Below are 19,635 nucleotides of genomic sequence, written 5' to 3'. Positions count from 1 at the left end.
ACTTTCTGTTTGCTGAATTGGCAGCCAGAGGGCCAGTAGACGGTCCTGTAGGAGCCCTGACTTTCTGGACATAGGGCATTTGGGCCCCGGTGTAAGGCCAGTTGGACTGGGGGGCAGGTGCTACCTGTGTGTACTAGGAGGGTGCAAGGCAAGGCCCTAGATTAAGGTGATGTGTACACCTGGTCAGTGTACTGTGGTGCACTGCTGTTTTATCGTATAATGTGTTTTATGCCTACAGTGATGATGCATGATATGTTTATGCTCATGATTTATGCCTAATGCTTTTCCCTTAGGTGTGCCCGCTGAGAGTGGGTATGATGGGGCACTGTTGCTAATGATTTATGCACAGGGTGGTGACCCCAGATGTGATGCCTAAAGTGATGATAATGCCAATGTGATGTAGACGTAATATGGTTTAGGCCTAAAGAGCTGCATAAGGTGTTTTTATGCTTGTGATGCCTATGACATAATGTGTTTATGTTTAGGATGTTTATGCATAATGTGTTTATGCTGGTGAGGCCTAATGCATTATGTGTTTATGCTAATGAGGTGTGGTCCTAATGTGATTTATTGCCTAATGTCATGCTATGATATTTTAGGATGGTGTCTAATGCTAATGTGATAATGCTTAGGTCACTATGTTACCAGTAGTTACTGGTTGTGTTCTGCATTTACTTACCTGTTGTCATGGTTCTGACCGTGGCCCGATTGGCCTGGTCCTGTATATAATCCCCTGTGAATATTACCTAGTGCCAGTTGGCACAGTGTAAATGAGTGATTGTGTTTCTAATGTGTTTATGATAATACAAAGGCTATTTTTGATATAACCTTGTGTGGAGTTTCTTTGGTAGTGTGCCTAGTGTGTTGCTGCTGTGTGTGTGTGTGTGTGTGTGTTGCACAAACACTTTACACATTGCCTCTGGGATAAGCCTGACTGCTTGTGCCAAGCTACCAAGGGGGTGAGCAGGGGTCATCTTCTGCATGTAACTCCCTTGCCCTGACTAGAGTCGTGGTTTCTGCCTGTCTTAGGCGCAAGTCCTAGCCAACCAGGAAGCCCATTTCTAACACACCCTATGATGTATCCAAGAGTGCAGATGATGGGAACGAGCTTCTAGGTCCCAAGTCCAATTTGTCCGATTTTCCATGCGCATAAGAGGAAGTATTCAGTGTGCAAAAAGAAAATGGGGTTGAAATTCCCGGATTCTGATTCACAGTATGGGTATATCCAAACATTTTGCTTGCAGAGGAGAAATACTTCTTTCACACAAATTCTCTGATGCAGTAAATCTCCATTCAGGGCTGGTACTAGGGGTGTTTCTGGGTCATTGTCTGGTAAAGGGTGGTAAATACCCTCAAACTTGGAAATTTATAGGTATTCACAAGTGTATTGCTGGTTCTTTTCAACATTCAAAAGTTACCTTTGTCATTTTTCAGGGTTGGAAGGGCATAGGTGCACTCCATATTTCTAATGGATTTGAGAGGAGACGGTCCCTATAGAGATTTTTTTATTTACCGAAGAGAAAAATTATTCTTTAAAAATGTACTTCCTCACATTTTTTACATGTTCTTTCCTTCGGATTGTGTGGTGAGCAGACATTACACTGTAGTATGTAAGGAAACCCATGAGTATTGCTGGAAATCTACAATATGCATACATTTCGATGGCATTCTGTGAATATCTAAAATGTGGCAATATGCAGAAGACATTGTAGAATCAAATATTTTTTGTGATGTAGATCCGGAATATCGAGGATGGATTAGCAATTGGCCATAATATTGTGACCAATATGCTGCAGACCAAAATTTCAATAGGTAACTATGTGGAGATTTTCTATACCTAACTCTATAAGTATATATATATATTTATTCAAGATGTGTAGATGTGGAGTTACAAATAGCAACTCTATACTTACCTATATGCACTTATCTCCTTGCTATTTGTATTTTGATATTTTGGACACAATATTGTGCCCACTCGATATTCCAGACTCAATATTCCAGACTAATCAGGCAAGATATCTGCAGGAAAGTGGAGTTAAATGTTCTGCAGGGTTTGAGGGGTGGATATACATACAGAATGGCGTAGATGGGGCTGCGCATCTGGTAAGTGCATAGCATGCCTTATTCAGGTGTACTCATGTGCAGACCTGGAGCGTATGGCCATACAATTTTCCATCCGTTTTGCTTTTATTTTATTTGAAAATGACAGACCAAGAAGTAGGACTGTTGGAAAGATATGTATAGGCTGTTCCTGGTTGCTATAAGCTGCCGAACATTTTGGTAACGGTATTTACTCTACATTTGCACAGTGGTGTTGCTAGGCCTTGTGCCGCCCATAGCGGTCCCTGCTTTTGCAGGCCGCAGCGGCTGCCAGTAAAAGGGGAGATTCTGGCGACTCTTGTGTTCGCCGCCCAGTGACAGAAGCAGGTAAGAGCGGGGACAAGACCGCCCCCCCAAACCTCATCTGACCCAGGGCGGACCGCCTCCCCTTGCTACGCCACTGCATTTGTATCATTACCAGCATTAGTTCCCTTATAAGACATTACTCATTCTAATCTTAGCATGTATGCTTGTGAAGTCATAAATCCACTTTAGCAATACAGTTGTACCAATATTTTATAAATCCAAGAGCTGCTCCCCTCAACAACATTTTCTCATTTTCTGCATCTTATATTATCGAACTGCACATTACATAACTGTCAAATTATTCTAACCTTGCAAGCATTGCAGGAATTTGAACAATGTGTGTGAAATTATGTCTTTTTTTGGTTTTTAGCCTGGCTGCGGTTTTAATATGGTCAAAAGATGAAGTTTCGACAGCGGGCCCAACAATGTCAAATGTGGGTCTTCTTCATTTGACTGAAGTGTGTGATCCTAGGCCAAACACCATGTGTTTGTGTGTGTCTCTCTCTCCATTTGTTTCCTTATCTGCAAAAAATGAAAGCTTCAATAAACAGGCCAAACACCAGTAGTAAGAATTAAAATCTCTCTCTGTATGTATTTTCTTTCCAGAAAATGCATAAAATATGCCTACATTGCACTGGACACTCATGGGTGCACATGTGTTACTAAAGCAGCTGCTCTGCTTAGCCACCTGCATGGCATTTGAGTAATCAACCAGAAGAGGCGAGACTGAAGGGACTCTGCTGGTAGTTAACCCCTTCTGTGCCACGCCCTTTCCCCCTCCTGTGCCGGGCGTTACATTAGTGGGTGGGGTTCATGACGAGATAGTCTCGTCATGAGCACAGCGCGACCGTGCTCCATGATGAGACTATCTCGTCATGGGCACTGAAGAGGTTAACCAGATGATTGCCTGGCTAGACACAGATCACAGCAGCAAGCAAGAGAGAGAGAGTGAGTTCTTTCATACTTCTGAGCCGCCCTGCTCTGAGATTGATGGGAATAGAGGTATTTAGAAAGGGGTGCATTAATATAGCCCACGCCTTGTTTAATATCCCTCTGGGCAATATCATGCTAGAGGCAAGCTAGAAGAACCTGCTCATCCTACTAGACCTGCCCAATTAGAAGGGGGTGACGATGCAAATATCAGTGAATCAATAAACCACCTGTGGGTGTGGGCACACGTGTGTGTGCATGTCTCATCAGCCCCCCCTGCCCATCTCCCTCTCTCTGTCCCGTGCCCTGCAGCCACTGCCTTATCGGCACCAACCCCACTGGCCAATGGTTACAGATTCGGCAGCTATGTTAAAATGGCTCTTCTACATGTATACAGTCACCTCTGTATAATGGACTTGATGCCTTCCTTAAATGTTACTGTCCCACAGCCCGGTAACTGACTTTAAAGTGATCGGAAGCAGTAAGAGCAGTTTAGGGGTGTACTTCCAGTTTACTTAACCAATGAAAGTGCAGAAGAGAGAATAAAACTGAACCACTCAGCTGGGCAGAGTGGGTGCATTTTGGTCTCAGTAATTTAGAATATGCTATTGGAACAACTGGGTGGCTGGTGAGGAGGGTTGGGGTTGTGACTCTTAGATTATCCAATCTTCACCCAAAACCTTAATGTAAGTGATATGACAAGATTTGGGATTTTGCTGCAGTTAGATCGTACCTCTCTGCCCAGAGCTGCAGCCATGATACTAGTTAGTAACCATCTGAATCTCCAAATTAGGAGTGGAGGTCATCACTCTGTGACTTCAGGGTGAGGTATCCTGCTCTCCTTTTGTAAATTAAGTCCTAGGTTTGTCACAAGACTACACTCAAGGCTTTAAGTGGACCGGATCCCTCCGTATCCCTGACTGGGCAGTGATTAAAAACTGACTTTGAAACGGATACTAATCCGGCCCTATACTGATGTCCTTTACAGGGAAATCGCTGATGGATTTCTCAACTACGATATCTGAACAATGACTCTAAAACTCATTAAGGTAATCCAAGACAGAGAAATAGTCCTTATTTAATGTTCATGTTTTACTTAATTTATTTTCCTGAGAGTATTTGCTTCTTCCGGGGAGCTGTTTTTTCTGTAGATTTTTCATGCATCATGTTAACCTTGTATTGTGGATCCTGCAAAGTGTGCCATCTATAGGTGCATGTGTGAGCTCAGGTTGTGGGTGGGCCATGATTGAGAGCTCTGGTGCTGAAGCTTGAAGGTAGTGCAAGGTTCTCACAGTGCCTGTTGGTGTGAACTAAAGGTGCCCAGAGTGCATTTTCATCCAATCCTTAGCTCCTCTGCAAAGCACACCGCAATGGTGGCACGGGCCACTTCTAATTGTGAGTGTATGCAAAAGCGTGTGGAGACAGTACAAAGCTGTTGAAATATTGACAGTGTGAAAGACAAAGCAAATTAAGTGCTTACAGGTGAATGTGTGTTGGGCAAGGTGATGTGAAGGAGATGCATGGGGTATATGCAAGAGGGGGGAGTGAAAATAAAGTTCAGAACAGGAAATGGATGAGGTTTCAAGCATGCAGAGGGGGGAGTTTCAGAAGGATGTGGGGAGGAAATTGTGAATTTTACAGGGGCTGTAGAGGAAAGTGGTGTGAAGGGGAGAACAGAAGTTATTGTGACACTTTGAAGACCACTACCTGTTTCACAGTCCTCAGCAATGTTTAATTCACAGTCACACATTTTCATAATTTAAATATTTTCAATTCCTATTTATCATAACAATATGATTGTTACTCATTTATCTGGTAATGATATCAAGCATTGGTAAAACCAAAAGGTCTGGGTTCCTTCAGCTGCATCTTTGTTATTGTTTGATGCACATGAATGCAATAAAGGAAAACTCAAAGGGAGGCACTCATATACTGGTCAGTTGACATGCTGTGTGATGTACAGGACTTTAGTTTGTGTGTTTTAAGCCATGTCTTTAATAAATAGGCCATGCTTCTTTGGCCATGTCCCTTTTGGAGACCTCCATCTTTTTAATCCCAGTTAAAGTTCTGAATACGATTCATCATTAAACAACCATCACACAGTTATTGAAAATAAAAGGCCCCATTCCAACAGCTTACGTGTAAACCAAGGATGAAAACATACATTTCCTTTTTTAAAGATTTAATATTCAATCTTGGCTTGTTTTGTAACGACCTAGCTATGGTGGTACATTTTGGCATGTGAATGCTTTTAACAAATGTCAATGGGGGATTGTCTCCCCACATTCTCTAGCCACATTCTCTGTCTTCATAGAAGATGTTAGACCTGACATCCTTGGTGTGGTTTTTCCCCTAACTTTTTGCCTTCAATCCTCCTGTTTGCTGACTTCATTTGTGCTAGCTTTAGGACTCATGCAAAAAGAACAATTGATGGACAGAATGCAGAACAATGTCATTCATCCAACCCGAACTGTGGGTCCTGTGATCTCCATTCCACTGGAGTCAAGCTATCCTGGCTGATATGGGGTGAAACCCCGAAACCGGTCCTAGGATGCTTGTTTCCAGTCCAGGGAGGACCTGGCCTGGCAGTTTGGGCTGGACTGTTCCATTGGGTGCAGGGTCAAGACTGATAAGCATATGGCTGGGTTCAAACTGGAATGGCACGGGGAGCAAAAAAACGATGGATTTAGGCCCAGATCTCTGTACTGGGGTGTGTGTATGACATTGTTCTACATTCTGTCCATCAACTGTTCTTTTTGCCTTTAGGACTCAGCACACTTTGCCACTGCTAACCAGTGCTAAAGAGCTTGTACTCTTTCCTTAAGAAATTGTAGAATTGGCTTATACACAATTGGCATATTTAATTTACTTGTAAGTGCCTAGTAAAGTGCAATGCCTGTGCCCTGGGACTGTACACTGAATGCTACTAGTTAGCCAGCAGTACTGATTGTGCCACATTGTATGCTCCCCCAGCCAAAACCTACCTTTCCATTTCCTCCCCTACTCTGCACACACCCTTCTCTCCTCCCTGCCCCACCCTGAGGCAGAAACATATACTTACAATCTGCTCAGAACAGGTAATAAATGTATGTGCTAAACCCCACACAACTGGGAATTCTGTGTGGTTTTGTGAATGGTAAATTGTGTCCCTTTTGGTAATTCCATTGGGCTTAACTTGTATGTGTACAGTACTGGCACAGATATTCTGAATGGTAACAGTACATTTGTATCCGAATTTGGAGTCCAGCCAGTATCATGCCACTAGTTAACAGAATCTATAAGGATTTCTGAGATTGGCCTATCCAATTTGAAAGCATAAAATAATGCCATTAACAAGTTGTGTTTGTCTACACTCTAAGTTCATGGAAGAATTGAAGAATATAGACACCACTAGCTCGCTAGAGTTAATGGCCTGTTTTTGGGATGGACAGGTACTAAATAACTTGCTGCTCAGCTACACCTAGCACTTGGTAACTCCCACAGCAGAGGTTGTTAACAACTTTTAAGAGCCTCAAAGACAGTATTGAAAATTAAACAATACGGACAGGTGGCATAAGGTGATGGAAATATTTAAAACATAAACATTGATGGGTTAATAATGCGTGGGGAAAGAGTATGACACAAGTTTAACATGACATTTCCCAAGCTGATACACAAGTAGCAGTGGTTTGCAATTTCCCTGCATGATTTGCACCAAATATGCACCCAAATCGAGTTTTGAGGGCCTTTCATCATGAGAGCTTGTGGCCCATATTTACTAAGTATTGCCTGTTACAAAAGGGGAATAACCTTTACAACGCAACTTTTACAACGCACTACCATTACAACGAAACTGTTACAACGCAAATGCATTGACAACGCATGCCATTACAACGCAAGTCTTTACATCGACTTGCACTAGATGGCGTGCTAACATTAAAAATAGTGTAGTTTACTATCCAAACACCTTCCCTACTGTTACGTGGACTGGAGTTTGAATAGTAAATTACACTTTTTTAATGTTAGCAAGCCATCTAGTGCAAGTCGATGTAAAGACTTGCGTTGTAAAGACTTGCGTTGTCACTGCATTTGCGTTGTAAAAATTTTGTTGTAACAGCATGCGTTGTAAAAGCATGCGTTGTAACATCATACATCCGTTACAAAGTGATGTAACACAACTCATTGCTATTTGCTTTCCAGTGCAACATGTCCTCATAGCAAAAAATACTTTGTGCGGCTTTGCATCACTTTGCCTCAAAGAGGCGTTACCGGAGCATTACTTGGGTGAATCACTGTAAAAGCCCAAATGTTCTGATGCAAAGCTTTATTACTAAGATAGCAAGACAGGGCTTTGTGTCAAAAACTAACGCCCCCATAAAGCAGGAATTAACAAGGAGAAACGTTTTCATTTGTCCAAAAACCCCACACATTTAATGTGTGCTAAAGTACACAGCACACAACCAGTGCATGGGATCCTTCTGAGTTTCTCTATAGAAAGTTATTTGCAGTAGAAGGGTATGCTTCAACAGTTGCGGCTGGCACAGGTATGAGCAGTGGGGCGGTGAGGCGGTGAGGCGGGGGCGGGGGCGGGGGAGTCAACAGACAACAGAGCAGGTAAGATTAAATTTTAAAAATAATAAAACCCCTTACCTTGCGCTCGCCGCATTGAGCGCAAGGTAAGTGGTTTTATTTCTTTTTAATTTGACCTACCCCATAGTCTGTCGACTTCTCCCCACCCACCACACCGCTCTTACCTATGCCAGCCGCTACTGTGCTTCAGTACAAACCCTAGGCTAGACAGCACACATTCACCTCTGTACCATGGTGCATGCCTGTGCATCATGCAAGGCAGTCTTGTTACGGCGACAGCACAGGGGATGACAGCAGTAGCAGCCCAGTCTCAGTAGATATCATTTGTGGTGTGTATTTCCCCTGGTGCAACACAATGCACCACATTTGGTTCCTGTGCTGCATTGCATGTAAAATTACTCAATCAGGCAGACACACACTTCTACTGTCCTATGCAAACATTACATGCACTAGGGTGGGTGTTTGGCTCACCTTAAAAATTGCACGAATTTTCCTGGACTCGAGTTTTTTTTTTTAAAGCCCCCGAGTTATTGATTCAGAAACCTGTCTTGAAATGAATGGCGCTTCGATTCTTCTCGTGGGGCTGAACACTGATGTTCCCTCCTGTTTAACTACAATTTTGTACAGAACACAATTCCATTAGCTGTGCTTGGGCGGCCTCCTGGTAGGCCCAAGGTACCGGCTACCCCTCTCGCTGAGCTATTTGCAAACACACATCAATAGCAATGCAGTTAAAGCAATGATGCACATCTTCCCATGAGGAGGGATGCTTCTGAGCAGGCAATTTTGTTCCATAAAGACAGCTTAGATATCGGGTTCTTAAGGAGACTGAAAGGGGAGAGTTAACCTTGAGAACAAAGCGCTTCCCTTCGAAGGTCGATGCATGCTGTGGTTTGCTAGCAGGCGAGGTATTTGTAATATATTTTAAGTGCGCTTCTAAAATTACTCACACCAGAACAACATCCTTATTCTGGGACAAATAACAAGAAAGCGAATATTTACAGCTTACAATGTTCAATTTGAAGGCGCGTGTTCATGAGATCACATTATCTGCTCTGGACAATTGCTTTAAAAAACAGGAAACCCTTCACCAAAATGAAGGTAACGTCAAAAACACACGGCGCGCGCAGACACCTGAAAAGAATTGCAAATCTAACCATCGCAGAAAACAGTGATTGTCTGGGAATATTCTCGTTTCATGTACCTTCAAAATACTGCATGTGTCGAGGAAAGGCTGTACCCACTTGAAATAGGAACACTAGCTACATAATGACAGTCCCTGGAGGCAGTCTGCCCTGTGGGATACGAGGCAGTAGACGCAAGGAGGCTGCCTTTTTTAGCAGCTGGATGGAGGCCAAACTTTAACGAAGAGGTTTGTTTTTTTTTAATTGAGGCTCCTGTGAGTTTTAGCTCTAATGTGGGTCTGTTCTCGTTCGTGCCGCTGGGGGCGCTCTCTGTGAGCATAATGCACTGAGACAAACGTGGACCATATTTTCTTCTGAAGAAACTTGCACTAGTGTCTGTGTTTAATTTTCACTGTTTGCTGCGCACCCAACAAATCCAGAATGGGCAGCTGTTTCTCCTAGTCGAACTATTTCACGAAACTCGCTTAAAAGGCCATTAAGATTTTATTTTAAGTGTGCGTTTACTGTATATTTGGACCAGTGGCTCGGTGAAGGGGGGGGGGGGGGGGGGGGGTGAGGCGAGCACTTCATCCAAATAATAGCAGTATTTTGTTATTTTGTATTTACTACTGCCAAACAATGGTTTCGGAAAATTTTCAGTGCTTACATTAGAGCCAATTACATGCTCACTGTGCTACGGACACCAGTCACCAGTCACCTCGCACTACCCCTCATTTGCAGGTAAATTGTTCCACCAATGTCTTGCTTGTGCCTCGCCCCCCCCCCCCCCCCCCCCTTCCCGCGAGTAAATGCAGCGGTTTAAGAACGTTTGTCACGTTAACTACCAGGGGAGAAGCCGCAGCCGTGTATGCAGTTTCGGAATCAGGACACGTTTATGTGCCCCAGAGGATGAACGGTGTGTGCCAAGGACCGGGGGTGGGCTGGGGAGTGCAGGGGCGGGTGAAGTCCTGCGCTGCGCTGAAAACAATCGTCCGCTTCATCCCGAAGCAGCAACTCGTGAAACCTGGCTGCTCGCCCTGGCCTGGAGAGCTGACTTAGTTTGGAGAGAAGGAGCCAAAAAAGGTTAATAAACTTGAACTGCACGGAAAACTGCGTGTTGAATTCTGAGAGAGAGGCGAGTGCACGACTGCACGTGTCACTGACTACGGCGCATCTTGTGTGCGTGCACGTGTGTGCCTTGGCCATGCATGCGCCCAGTTTGTGAGCATCGTGTGTGCGTATGCTTGTGTGAGAGTGCCTTAAAAGTGGGCTCCTGTTTCCGATTTTAAACTCCCAGACACACCACCATTCGCACACTCAGCTCTCTTTTCTTTTGAATTCCAGCAAAAGGGAGGTAAAGAAATAATGAGGCAGGAGACAGACCAGAAAGTGAATCAACCCTGACCCCTGTCCCAAGGTGACATTCAGAGGACGCTTGTTGGGCACTGACACGGCCCCCTGTCTCCACCCAAAACCCTGTACATTGATCGAATAGTTCGGTCAAAGGGTGTTTTTGGCTGCCCATCTACGCTGCGCTGTGCCTTTCTTTTGGGCGAGTGATGCATGGCTCTGTACCAGGATGGGCTGAGGAGCTGCCGTTGCCAAGGAGACTCGATTTTTGAGGTCGCATTCTTCCATGAATTTCCATTTCTACGGAGAGGCCAGGAAAAAGCCTTCCCTTCTAAGTTTTTTGTTCGCGGGGCCTTCCTGTACCCCTGGTTACGGGGAAGAGGGGGGCTCCCAGGATCTCTCTCCAGACCTCAGCAGGACACAAGCAGCGCGACTGTCTCTTCTTGTATACTAAATCCAATTTATTTTGTTAAAGGGGAGGGATTTGGGACCCTGAAATTATCCGATTAAAACATATTTCATTGGCGATTGTAGAAGAGATGTGAGTGGTTGACTTTGTTAGACTCAGTTTCACCAGATGGGAGAGTTCTAATCCTGGTTACCTAAGATGAACACATTGTGTGATCCTGTGCACCCACTGTCTACTTCCAATACATAATCATCACAATCAGAGGGAATTTAGAAACAGGTCAACCCCTCAAGTAAAGAGCTTTACAAAGTCAGGCGTTGCTACTAAAGCCTTTAAAGATAATAGTGGTTATTTCGTTGGCCCCTGAAATTCTTAGCAAGAGAATGATGGTGACAGTGGTTAATTTGTAGAAAAAAGAAGTTTGGAGGCTGTCAGGAGGCAGCTTCGATCAGCCCATTTCTCCTGTTAGTGCTGCCTAACACAGAGCCAACAAACCATACTAGTGGGGCGGGGGAGTGGCGTAATAGCCAGAGCTGCCGACCTCGGAGCTAGGGAACCAAGTTCGAGCCTTGGCATCGGGTGAATCACCTAATCTCCCTGTGCCCACCACTGGTGCTCAAGTGCCGGTGATGATTAAGGGTCTTAGCACTGGAAACCAGGTTGGTGGGAAGAAGGAAGAGAAGGATGGTTTGCGTTCAGGTGATGACTGAGCGCACCATTGTATTAGGAAAGAGAAACGTGACACGTGAAAACGCGCTCGGTGTCAATTTCTGTGAGAACCCAGCTAGAGCCCGTGAGCAGAGCCTCTTTCCGAAACCGAGGCACACGCAGCAGGGTGACTGTGCAGAAAATGTGAAGTACACCTGGCTCCAAGCTTCCAGGAACACCCCACTTCCAGGAAAAATGAAATTATATAGGTTCCTCCTGCCTGTCAACAGCCACAACACACAATGGCGTAACACAAAACCCTGCAAAATATGGCGAGGGGCCCTTACTCTCCCATGTTTCACAAATATAGGCGGGGGGGGGGGGGGGAATTGGACTCTCTGAAGCCCCCTCCCTTAACCTGGGGGCTTCAGGGGCCTCGTTGCTCCCCTAACAACACGAGCAGCCTGCAGGGACAGCGGCACTTCTGGTGCGCTGCGACACATGGCCTCCCACTCTCCGTGTGTTAAACGACGCAGCGAATGTTTTGACACTTAATAAGCTTAATGAGAGGAAGGGTAGAGAACACAAACGCGCTGCACAATGTGGAGGAATGAAGCACGGGAGGGCGGGGTGGTGCGGCGTTTTATCTGAGGCGAAAATGTATCCATCCCCTTTGCTCTTCCAGCTCATATGCATATGAATGCGTGTTCCTCTCTCGGTGCGCTGGCATGCATGTGAATAGGGGGGTTTATTAACGAAGGGGCCCCATTGCCCCTTCTCCTGGGCAGCTCTACCACAGGAGGGCAGCATGCCAGAGCTAATAAAGGCAGAGAATAAAACATGAAAGTTCTACCATCTCAGATCTTTCCACTCCACCCGCACCTCAACACGTCAAGGAGAGACAGGAATTCATGGGGTTCGCCCACGGTGAACCCAGACGCAGCGACACTTGGATTTAGCGGGCGTGTTAGGGTCACAAAGGGCGCCGCCGTGGGCACGCGCAAGCACAGCGGAAAATAATGCAAAGTATCAAATGTCAACAGGCTTGTATGGCAGGACTGTACCATCGTCCGATATATGTTTAGATGTATGAATGTGCTTCGCGGTCTGAGCAATAAACACCGAGTTCAGCAGACTGCGCGTAAACTACGTGCATTTTCCAGGAGACAGCGTGAGTTCTCCACACATGGCATTATAATTAATGTCCCACATTCCATAACATGACACGTACGCCATCTCTTACATAACGGCACACTACACGAGTCTGCAGGTATTTAGAAAAAAAACGACAATGGTGCACATACTGGAACATCAAAGACGGGCGCAGGCAGAAGGTGGAGACAGGTGCCCAGGGTGCCAGCCAAAGAGGAGGGTGGCACAGAACCGAGAGCAAGGCAAGCTGACAGGAGCGAGAGCACAGGGTGCCAGAAAGAAAGAAGTGGCAGGCGTGGGTAGGGTGGCTGAAAGAGAGGAAGTGAACACACACCTGGTGCCCAGTAGACTTTACCAAGAGCATGTGTACCAAATGCGAGACAGACAGGAGAATGGAATAAATAGAGGCAGTAAGTGGGACATAGTTTTCTTTTTGTTGTTTCCAGCTAGAAAAGGGCAGTGTCGTTTGCACAGTGTGACAGGCTGTCGTTTGGAGCGGGACATGGTAATGGACTGGTTCAGAAAGATGAGATGAAGCCAAGAAGGCTGGTGAAACTGGCAGCGGTTTACAGATTGGGGTGGTAAGATTGGCACTGGGTTACAAACACACTTGGCGCTGGGGCGGGCTCAAGATTTCAGACATAAAGCAAAGTGCAATGGGGATCGGACTACTGGCTGGCCAATGAGACGCACACCTTCTAAGACTGGTGGCTTGGAGAAGGGAGTCGATGACAGGCGGCGGGGATACGCACACTGTCACAGAGACAGGGCAGGTTGGACACATGCTTACACACAGAGTAGTGATATAAGTCCCGGGCTACACACAGAGCATCTAGACACAAACGGGCGTGCAAACATTTATGGAAAGTGTATGCGATGGGCATATGGATACAGACAGGGCCAGGGAGATTGCACCAGACTACACCGAAATAGTGACTTTAAAATGCGCGTTCATGTCACACACAGGACGAGATGACCACGCGCAGCTGCACGCATTGCACGGGAAGAAGTTTGCCGCCCTCACCGCTCTGCAGGGTGGAGTTGCAGTTCCAGTGGCTGAGCTCCTTGGTGCAGGACTCCCAGAGGGACAGGTAGTATTGGTGGTCGGCCGTCACCCAGGCCGGGCTCAGCACGGCTCCGATGTCCAGGCACAGAGCCAGGAAGATGCACACCAGCCCCACCAGCTTGAGGGGAGTCAGCACCGAGACGTGCACCTCCTCCATCCCGCTGCCAGTGGAGGCCATGGCCCGGGCGGAGGGGCAAGAGGCGCAGCAACAACTGACGAGGTACGGTCCGGGGGCAGCAGCAGCCGGGGGCACTGCCAGCAAGCAGCGGTTCCAGAATGGTGGGTGGGAGCTCGGAGAAGAGTCTGATGCCAAACAATCTCCAGAGGCGCTCGAAGCGTGTGGTCCAGTCCCGTCCTGTCCTCCCCTCTCCTTAGTCAGGTGCAGCAGCGTCCCCGGCTCTCCACTGCCCGGGAGAGAGCTTTCCCTTCCCAGGCGCGCTCAGCATCTGACTGCCTGTCCCTGCCTTCCCTGCCCCTTGCTCCAGTCCCCTCCTCCAGCTTCTCCTCCCCCCGCGGACTGCGAGGGGGCAGAGAGGACCCGGCCCAGCCCTGACGTCAAGATGGGCGCTGCTGCTCGGAAGAGAGCAGAAGAAATGACAACCTCACACGCAGCGTGAGCGAAGCTCACTCCACCTCCTGCCCGACTCAGGCGCCTCTCACGGTCAGGCAGAGCCCCCTCCAGGCTCAGGCTCATTCGTGCCTCGCCTCACAGGCAGTAATTCACAGCTCCTGTCGCAGAGCTACACATTTGTGCAAACATTTATTCCCTTTTCTGGTTTAGGATATTTTTTTTTAGTAGCTCATCTACTACCCCACCTATTTGGTAAAAATAATTTGGACTGCAATAAAATACATTTAACAGGTGTAAGAAATTGGAATATTAGTTGGGGGGTGGGGGTCCAACATCAAATAAAAAACACAATCCTTGTCAGGTTGAATCTCTAAAGCCACCAATTAAACCTATGCTTAACCACTTGGTAGCTTGCCCAAAGCAGTCAGGATTCACTCAGAGGCAAAGTTGTGAGTATAAATGCAGCACTAAAAAGTACTAAAATGAAACCACAACCCAAGAAAAATTCCAAATCAATTGAAAAAAATAAAGACTAATTTAATAATTATAAATGACACAAAAACAACAAAAATCCATTCAGTAGAACAAGAGATATGAATTTAAAAAATTTGAATGAATAATAGCGCAAAAAAAGCACAAAGCTCCAACCACCAGTATCTGGTTGCACTAGACCAGATCAAAGTCCGACCATAATGGAGTGTGAGTCTGATTCAGGGACTGGGTTCATCCAGGTAGAAAATTTACTTTTGAACGAATTTTTTTTTAAGAGTGAAGTGGTTGTCGGTGTTGTCAGTGATGCACAGTGCTTAATTTGAGCCGGTGGTTTCCAGTGCACGGCATGAGAACTTAACTGTCAACACTGGCACTTATGACAGTCTGACACATGGTGGTAGTGTTTATCTAAATTAGAGATGAGCATAACATCAGTTGTATATCAATTCAATGTGTATTAACCCCTTCAGCGCGGCGCGGATTTCCGCGCCGCGCTGAAGATTCCGTGCGCGGGCGGGGCCATGACGGAGCGGTTCCGTCATGCGCACAGCGCAACCGACGCACGTGACGGAACCGCTCCGTCACAAGCGTCGAAGGGGTTAAAAATGACTAATACCTGCCACCCAAGCCATTCTTACAACATAGGTTATATGAACAGTGTTACTTGTCACACGTGTAGGGTGTGATGGTTAGTAGTTGTCAGGGCCGTTTCTAGGTGTTTTGCCGCCCTAGGCGAGAATTGAAAAATGCCGCCCCCTCATTGAGCTCTCATGTGACTCCGGCTGCCCTCTCTCTACCGGGATGTCATGTAACGGCCAGAGCTGCCGACTATGGAACTGGGGAAGCAGGTTTGAGTGTCGACATCGGCTCATCATCCTGTGATTCTGGCAAATCACTTAATCTCCCAAGCCTATAAACAATGCATGTGTTTGTGATATAATTGTGTAATGTAAGTGGTGCGCATGTAAAGCGCTTCAATATCTTTGGGTCAAGTTGGAGCTATATTTTAAAAACTACAGAAGAATGCACTAACAGGTTAAAACTAAAAACAAAGCCTTAACATAAGGAAAGACAAAAAGATACCCATTTACTGGATGATTTGTACAGAGCGAAACCAGAAAATCTGGATAAATCGTGGCTTCCATACTGAAATTGTGTGATCTTAGGCAAATATTTAATTTCACTAAAACTCTTTTTGCTTCACTATCGCATTATAAGCACTTTAGAATATTTGAGATTAGACTATTAGTTGTACACAACTATCTCTTTTAATAAGTACTTCTCAATGCAGTGCTGTAATGTGCCTAATTAATATCAAAGCTTCCACGTGTGAAAGGAAAGCACTTTTTTTGAACTTCGAAGAGACTTTATCATATTTTACGTGGTTTGTTGTATGATTTGCAAAACACATATTTTCAGGGCTTGGCTCGTGCATGGCCTCTAAGATCCGAACCAGACCCTTGGCCTGGCTCTCCCTGTTAATTTTGTTGGCTCGTCCACCTCTACTCCTAACTAATACATTATCTCGGTCACTCAACCTCTAATTCACGCGCTCACTGACTGGTAATCACAATCATTAATTTGTTCATTCTCTTAAAAACTCACTCATTCAGTCACTCGCCAACTGATGCATTCATTCATTCATGCAATCACGGAAGGGGACCAGGAATTTTGAATATGTTAACCCCTAAATAGCTGTGGAGAGGGCCTCGTCACATCATTACTGGAAACCCGAGGCCCGCTCCGGCAGGCATACATGAAAAATATATGCCAGACAATGTTTAGGAATAAAGCAATAGGGCAGTACATGAGTAATATTGAACACTTGAGTTGTGTCGAAGAACCCAAACGTAAGGAGTTTATACTATATTTAAAGGAAAATCAGTAGGGCATGACAAAATCCAGAGTAAATATAGTTTATGTTGTCTGTACTACTATGAACTGGTTATATTAGATTGCGGCAATACCCTTTTTTTTGTCAGTGGGGTGAGCACATCTTCCTAGATAGTCAGCTCACAGATGGCCAGGGCTTACTCAGCCTTTCACCTATATGGCGCTAATAAAATGAGTAGAACAAGTTGACTCAATATGTTTCCTAATATACAAGTGCTTTGAGATAATTGTTGCAAAAGCTATACAAGCCATAATTGTCATCCAATCACACAGAACACTTGGCAGCCATTAATGGAAGGTAAGACTAGGTGTTGTTACAATTAAATATGATTTTGGGTGAGCAAGTTCCGAAAGGAAGTGGGCTCACTGTGGGTGTGCCCTTGCAACCCCCATTAATGGGTTAAAAACAGAGTGAATGAGTTCTCGGAGAGAGACTGAATTAGTGGTGCTGCATTTTAACCAGCCATGTTGGTAGTGACCGCTGCCCCATATAGTGCTCTGGCAGCAGTAGTTGAATTCCGTAAAACTAATTTCCATTTCAGTTTGGAGCAACAATAGCTAATTTTCATATAAATCTATTCTTACCTGATATGATACCGACCACCAGGATAAATTCGAGGACTTGGCAATTAGATGTAACCTGAAAATGGTCATAATAACAGCATTTCATGGAGTGCTGAAATACCATACATTTTCGTTTCTAAACGGTATTCTTCTACTCAATGGATTAACCTTGGAAGGATGAAAGGCTGAGTAGGCCCTACCAAAGTTTACACCCGTAGTCCGCAGATGGTGCACTCACCCCAGCAGCAAACGTGTACTTGTCTGATCCTCTTGACAGCATCTGGCCATGAAACTATTCATTAAACTATGTAACCTCCAGGACTAAGCAGCAAAGAGAGTGGGCAATCACCAGAAGTGGTTGGTTACTGTGGGCCTTCAGGTGTTCTTACGGTTGCTGCTCGCAACCAGCTTTTCACCACTGTTATCGATCCTGTATAATAAAAAATAAAATCTATGACAACAAGCGGCGTGCCAGACGTCTGATCCCGCTTCACTATGTCCAGCTACACATCATCAGCAATGGCCCCAGGCCTCTCACTGACACTCTCAGCAGAGAGGCCAGGCATTTCATGGGGACGGGGAAAGAATGCACCTCTAAGTTGTCAGGCAATGGCTGGAATGTTGCTCAGGGGAGGATATGTAGACATATTGTGTGTGCTGTTGTTTTGAAATCAGAACAGTATTTAACTCAGACACGCATAAAAAAACACTCTCCCCCACAGCCACACTCTTCACAGAGTCAGTCAGGTGCAACATACCATTTCAAGGCAGCGCACAATGGAACAGACTAGACTTTACACTTAGATACAGATATATTCCAAGAAGATGTGTGTTTTCTTTTGGGACGTAGTACCTTGCCAAAGAAATGGGGGCGGAGGTGAGGGTTCGCCATTATACCTAATTGTGGAACCGTGGACAGATCTTTATCTCGCTCTGAAACAGTATCCATATTTTTACCCAAAATATGATAACTTTCAAAACTGGCAACCTCTAGTTAATTTTGAAAATGTACAAACCAAACACTTACACCTACGCAACTGTCTCAAAAATACTTAGCAATTAAAATCGACATTTACCCACCTATCTGCGGGCAGGCACCTTGGGAGTTGGGATCAGCACAGGGTGCGAGGTGAGCACGAGAACAGAGGTCCGACTCCAATCGGGTCGAGAGCGCATATTTAGCAGCGCCGGCGGCACGGCCCTGGGCTGTGGCGCCGAACGTGACGTCACGAAGGCGCGCTACCCAATGCGCTTTCGAGGTCAAAGGCTGTTTAAGGTGATTTGAATCGATTCCTAAACTCATGCTTTTTGCCGCCCTCCCCCTTTTGCCGCCCTAGGCGGCCGCCTAGTCTTGCCTAATGGTAGAAACGGCCCTGGTAGTTGTGTTGGTTCACTCATTGGTGACTCTGGCAGAGACAATGGGTCGTTCAAGCTGCAGAGGCCTCCTGACGAGAGTCCTCACACGTATTTTTTTTTTTACAAATTAAGCACTGTCTCACCGCCTATCAAAATGGTGGTCGCAAACTTGCTTTGTGAGGCAAATTTCTCCTGGGCTGTCTACCAGCAAGGTTGAGAGGTATCGGAGCTTGAAAGTGCTCAGAGGACTCATCAGGCATTCCGGAGGAGATGCAGCATTGTCTCCTCCAACAGAAGGACTTAGGATGTTACTACCTAGGATGTTTAGCTTACTCTTTGCATTTTGAGTTTCATGAAAATCCATCAAGTGGGGACAGCGATAAAAGGGTGGTCAAAAGTGTTTGATTTTCTGATAATCTAGATGGCTTTAATAAATCTTCTTGAAATTCTGCAGGTTATTAGACAGTTTAGCCCAGTGCAGGGATTTCTGGTTTCAATGAAAATATTTGGAGCAGAGGGGGGAACGAGGTTGATAGAGAAGTTAAATATCTGTTGATTTGCTAATAACTTTGGTGTCATTTCATAGATCTGTATGGAATTTGACAGAGGCCTGGCGGTTTCACTAATTATCGTACTGCAGTTACAATCTTGCATGTGAGCCCCCACTGAATATTTAGCTTCAACAATACAAGCACTTTCTTTTTTTACTAAACTTAAGCAGGACATTATTTGTTGGTTGACTGTTAATTTCTGAGCTTTTACCCCTGCAGTGCCTCCCTTCAAAGTCATTGACTGTTCACCCTTGCTACTGTCAAGTGAGGGAAGGGTGGACTGGCACATTTTGCAGATAAATAGTAGGAAGGACCCAAGAACACAAGAAGCAAATAAACTGCTCCAGTTCTGTGGATGTCCAACAGCCCCTATCTGCCCTGGGCCTGACATGGTTACAAAATAAAACAGCCTATCCCCTGAAATTCCAAATGTATGGCTAGCACACACAACTGCAACTCAAACTATATCTTGCACACCAATGCAATGTGTATGACTTCACAATATTTATAATAATAAAAAGAGTACTTCACACCAGATCTTTCAAAGTCCAAAC

The 19,635-nt window shown here is 45.4% G+C and overlaps 1 protein-coding gene across 1 annotated transcript in view; it reads right to left on the bottom strand.

Moving 5' to 3' along the window:
• TMEM47 (transmembrane protein 47) overlaps nt 1-14,252 on the bottom strand; it is a 346,968-nt gene extending 332,716 nt beyond the window's left edge. The window contains exon 1 of the mRNA XM_085622578.1: nt 13,613-14,252. Coding sequence (XP_085478704.1) covers nt 13,613-13,832 — 220 coding nt within the window. The 5' untranslated portion in view covers nt 13,833-14,252. The remainder of the gene's footprint in view (nt 1-13,612) is intronic.
• Nucleotides 14,253-19,635: the final 5,383 nt, after the last annotated feature.

Source organism: Triturus cristatus, chromosome 8 (genome assembly GCF_964204655.1).
Source record: "Triturus cristatus chromosome 8, aTriCri1.1, whole genome shotgun sequence".
Taxonomy (NCBI): domain Eukaryota; kingdom Metazoa; phylum Chordata; class Amphibia; order Caudata; family Salamandridae; genus Triturus; species Triturus cristatus.
Note: the sequence above shows the minus strand (reverse complement) of the source record. Positions and strands in the feature narration are given on the sequence as shown.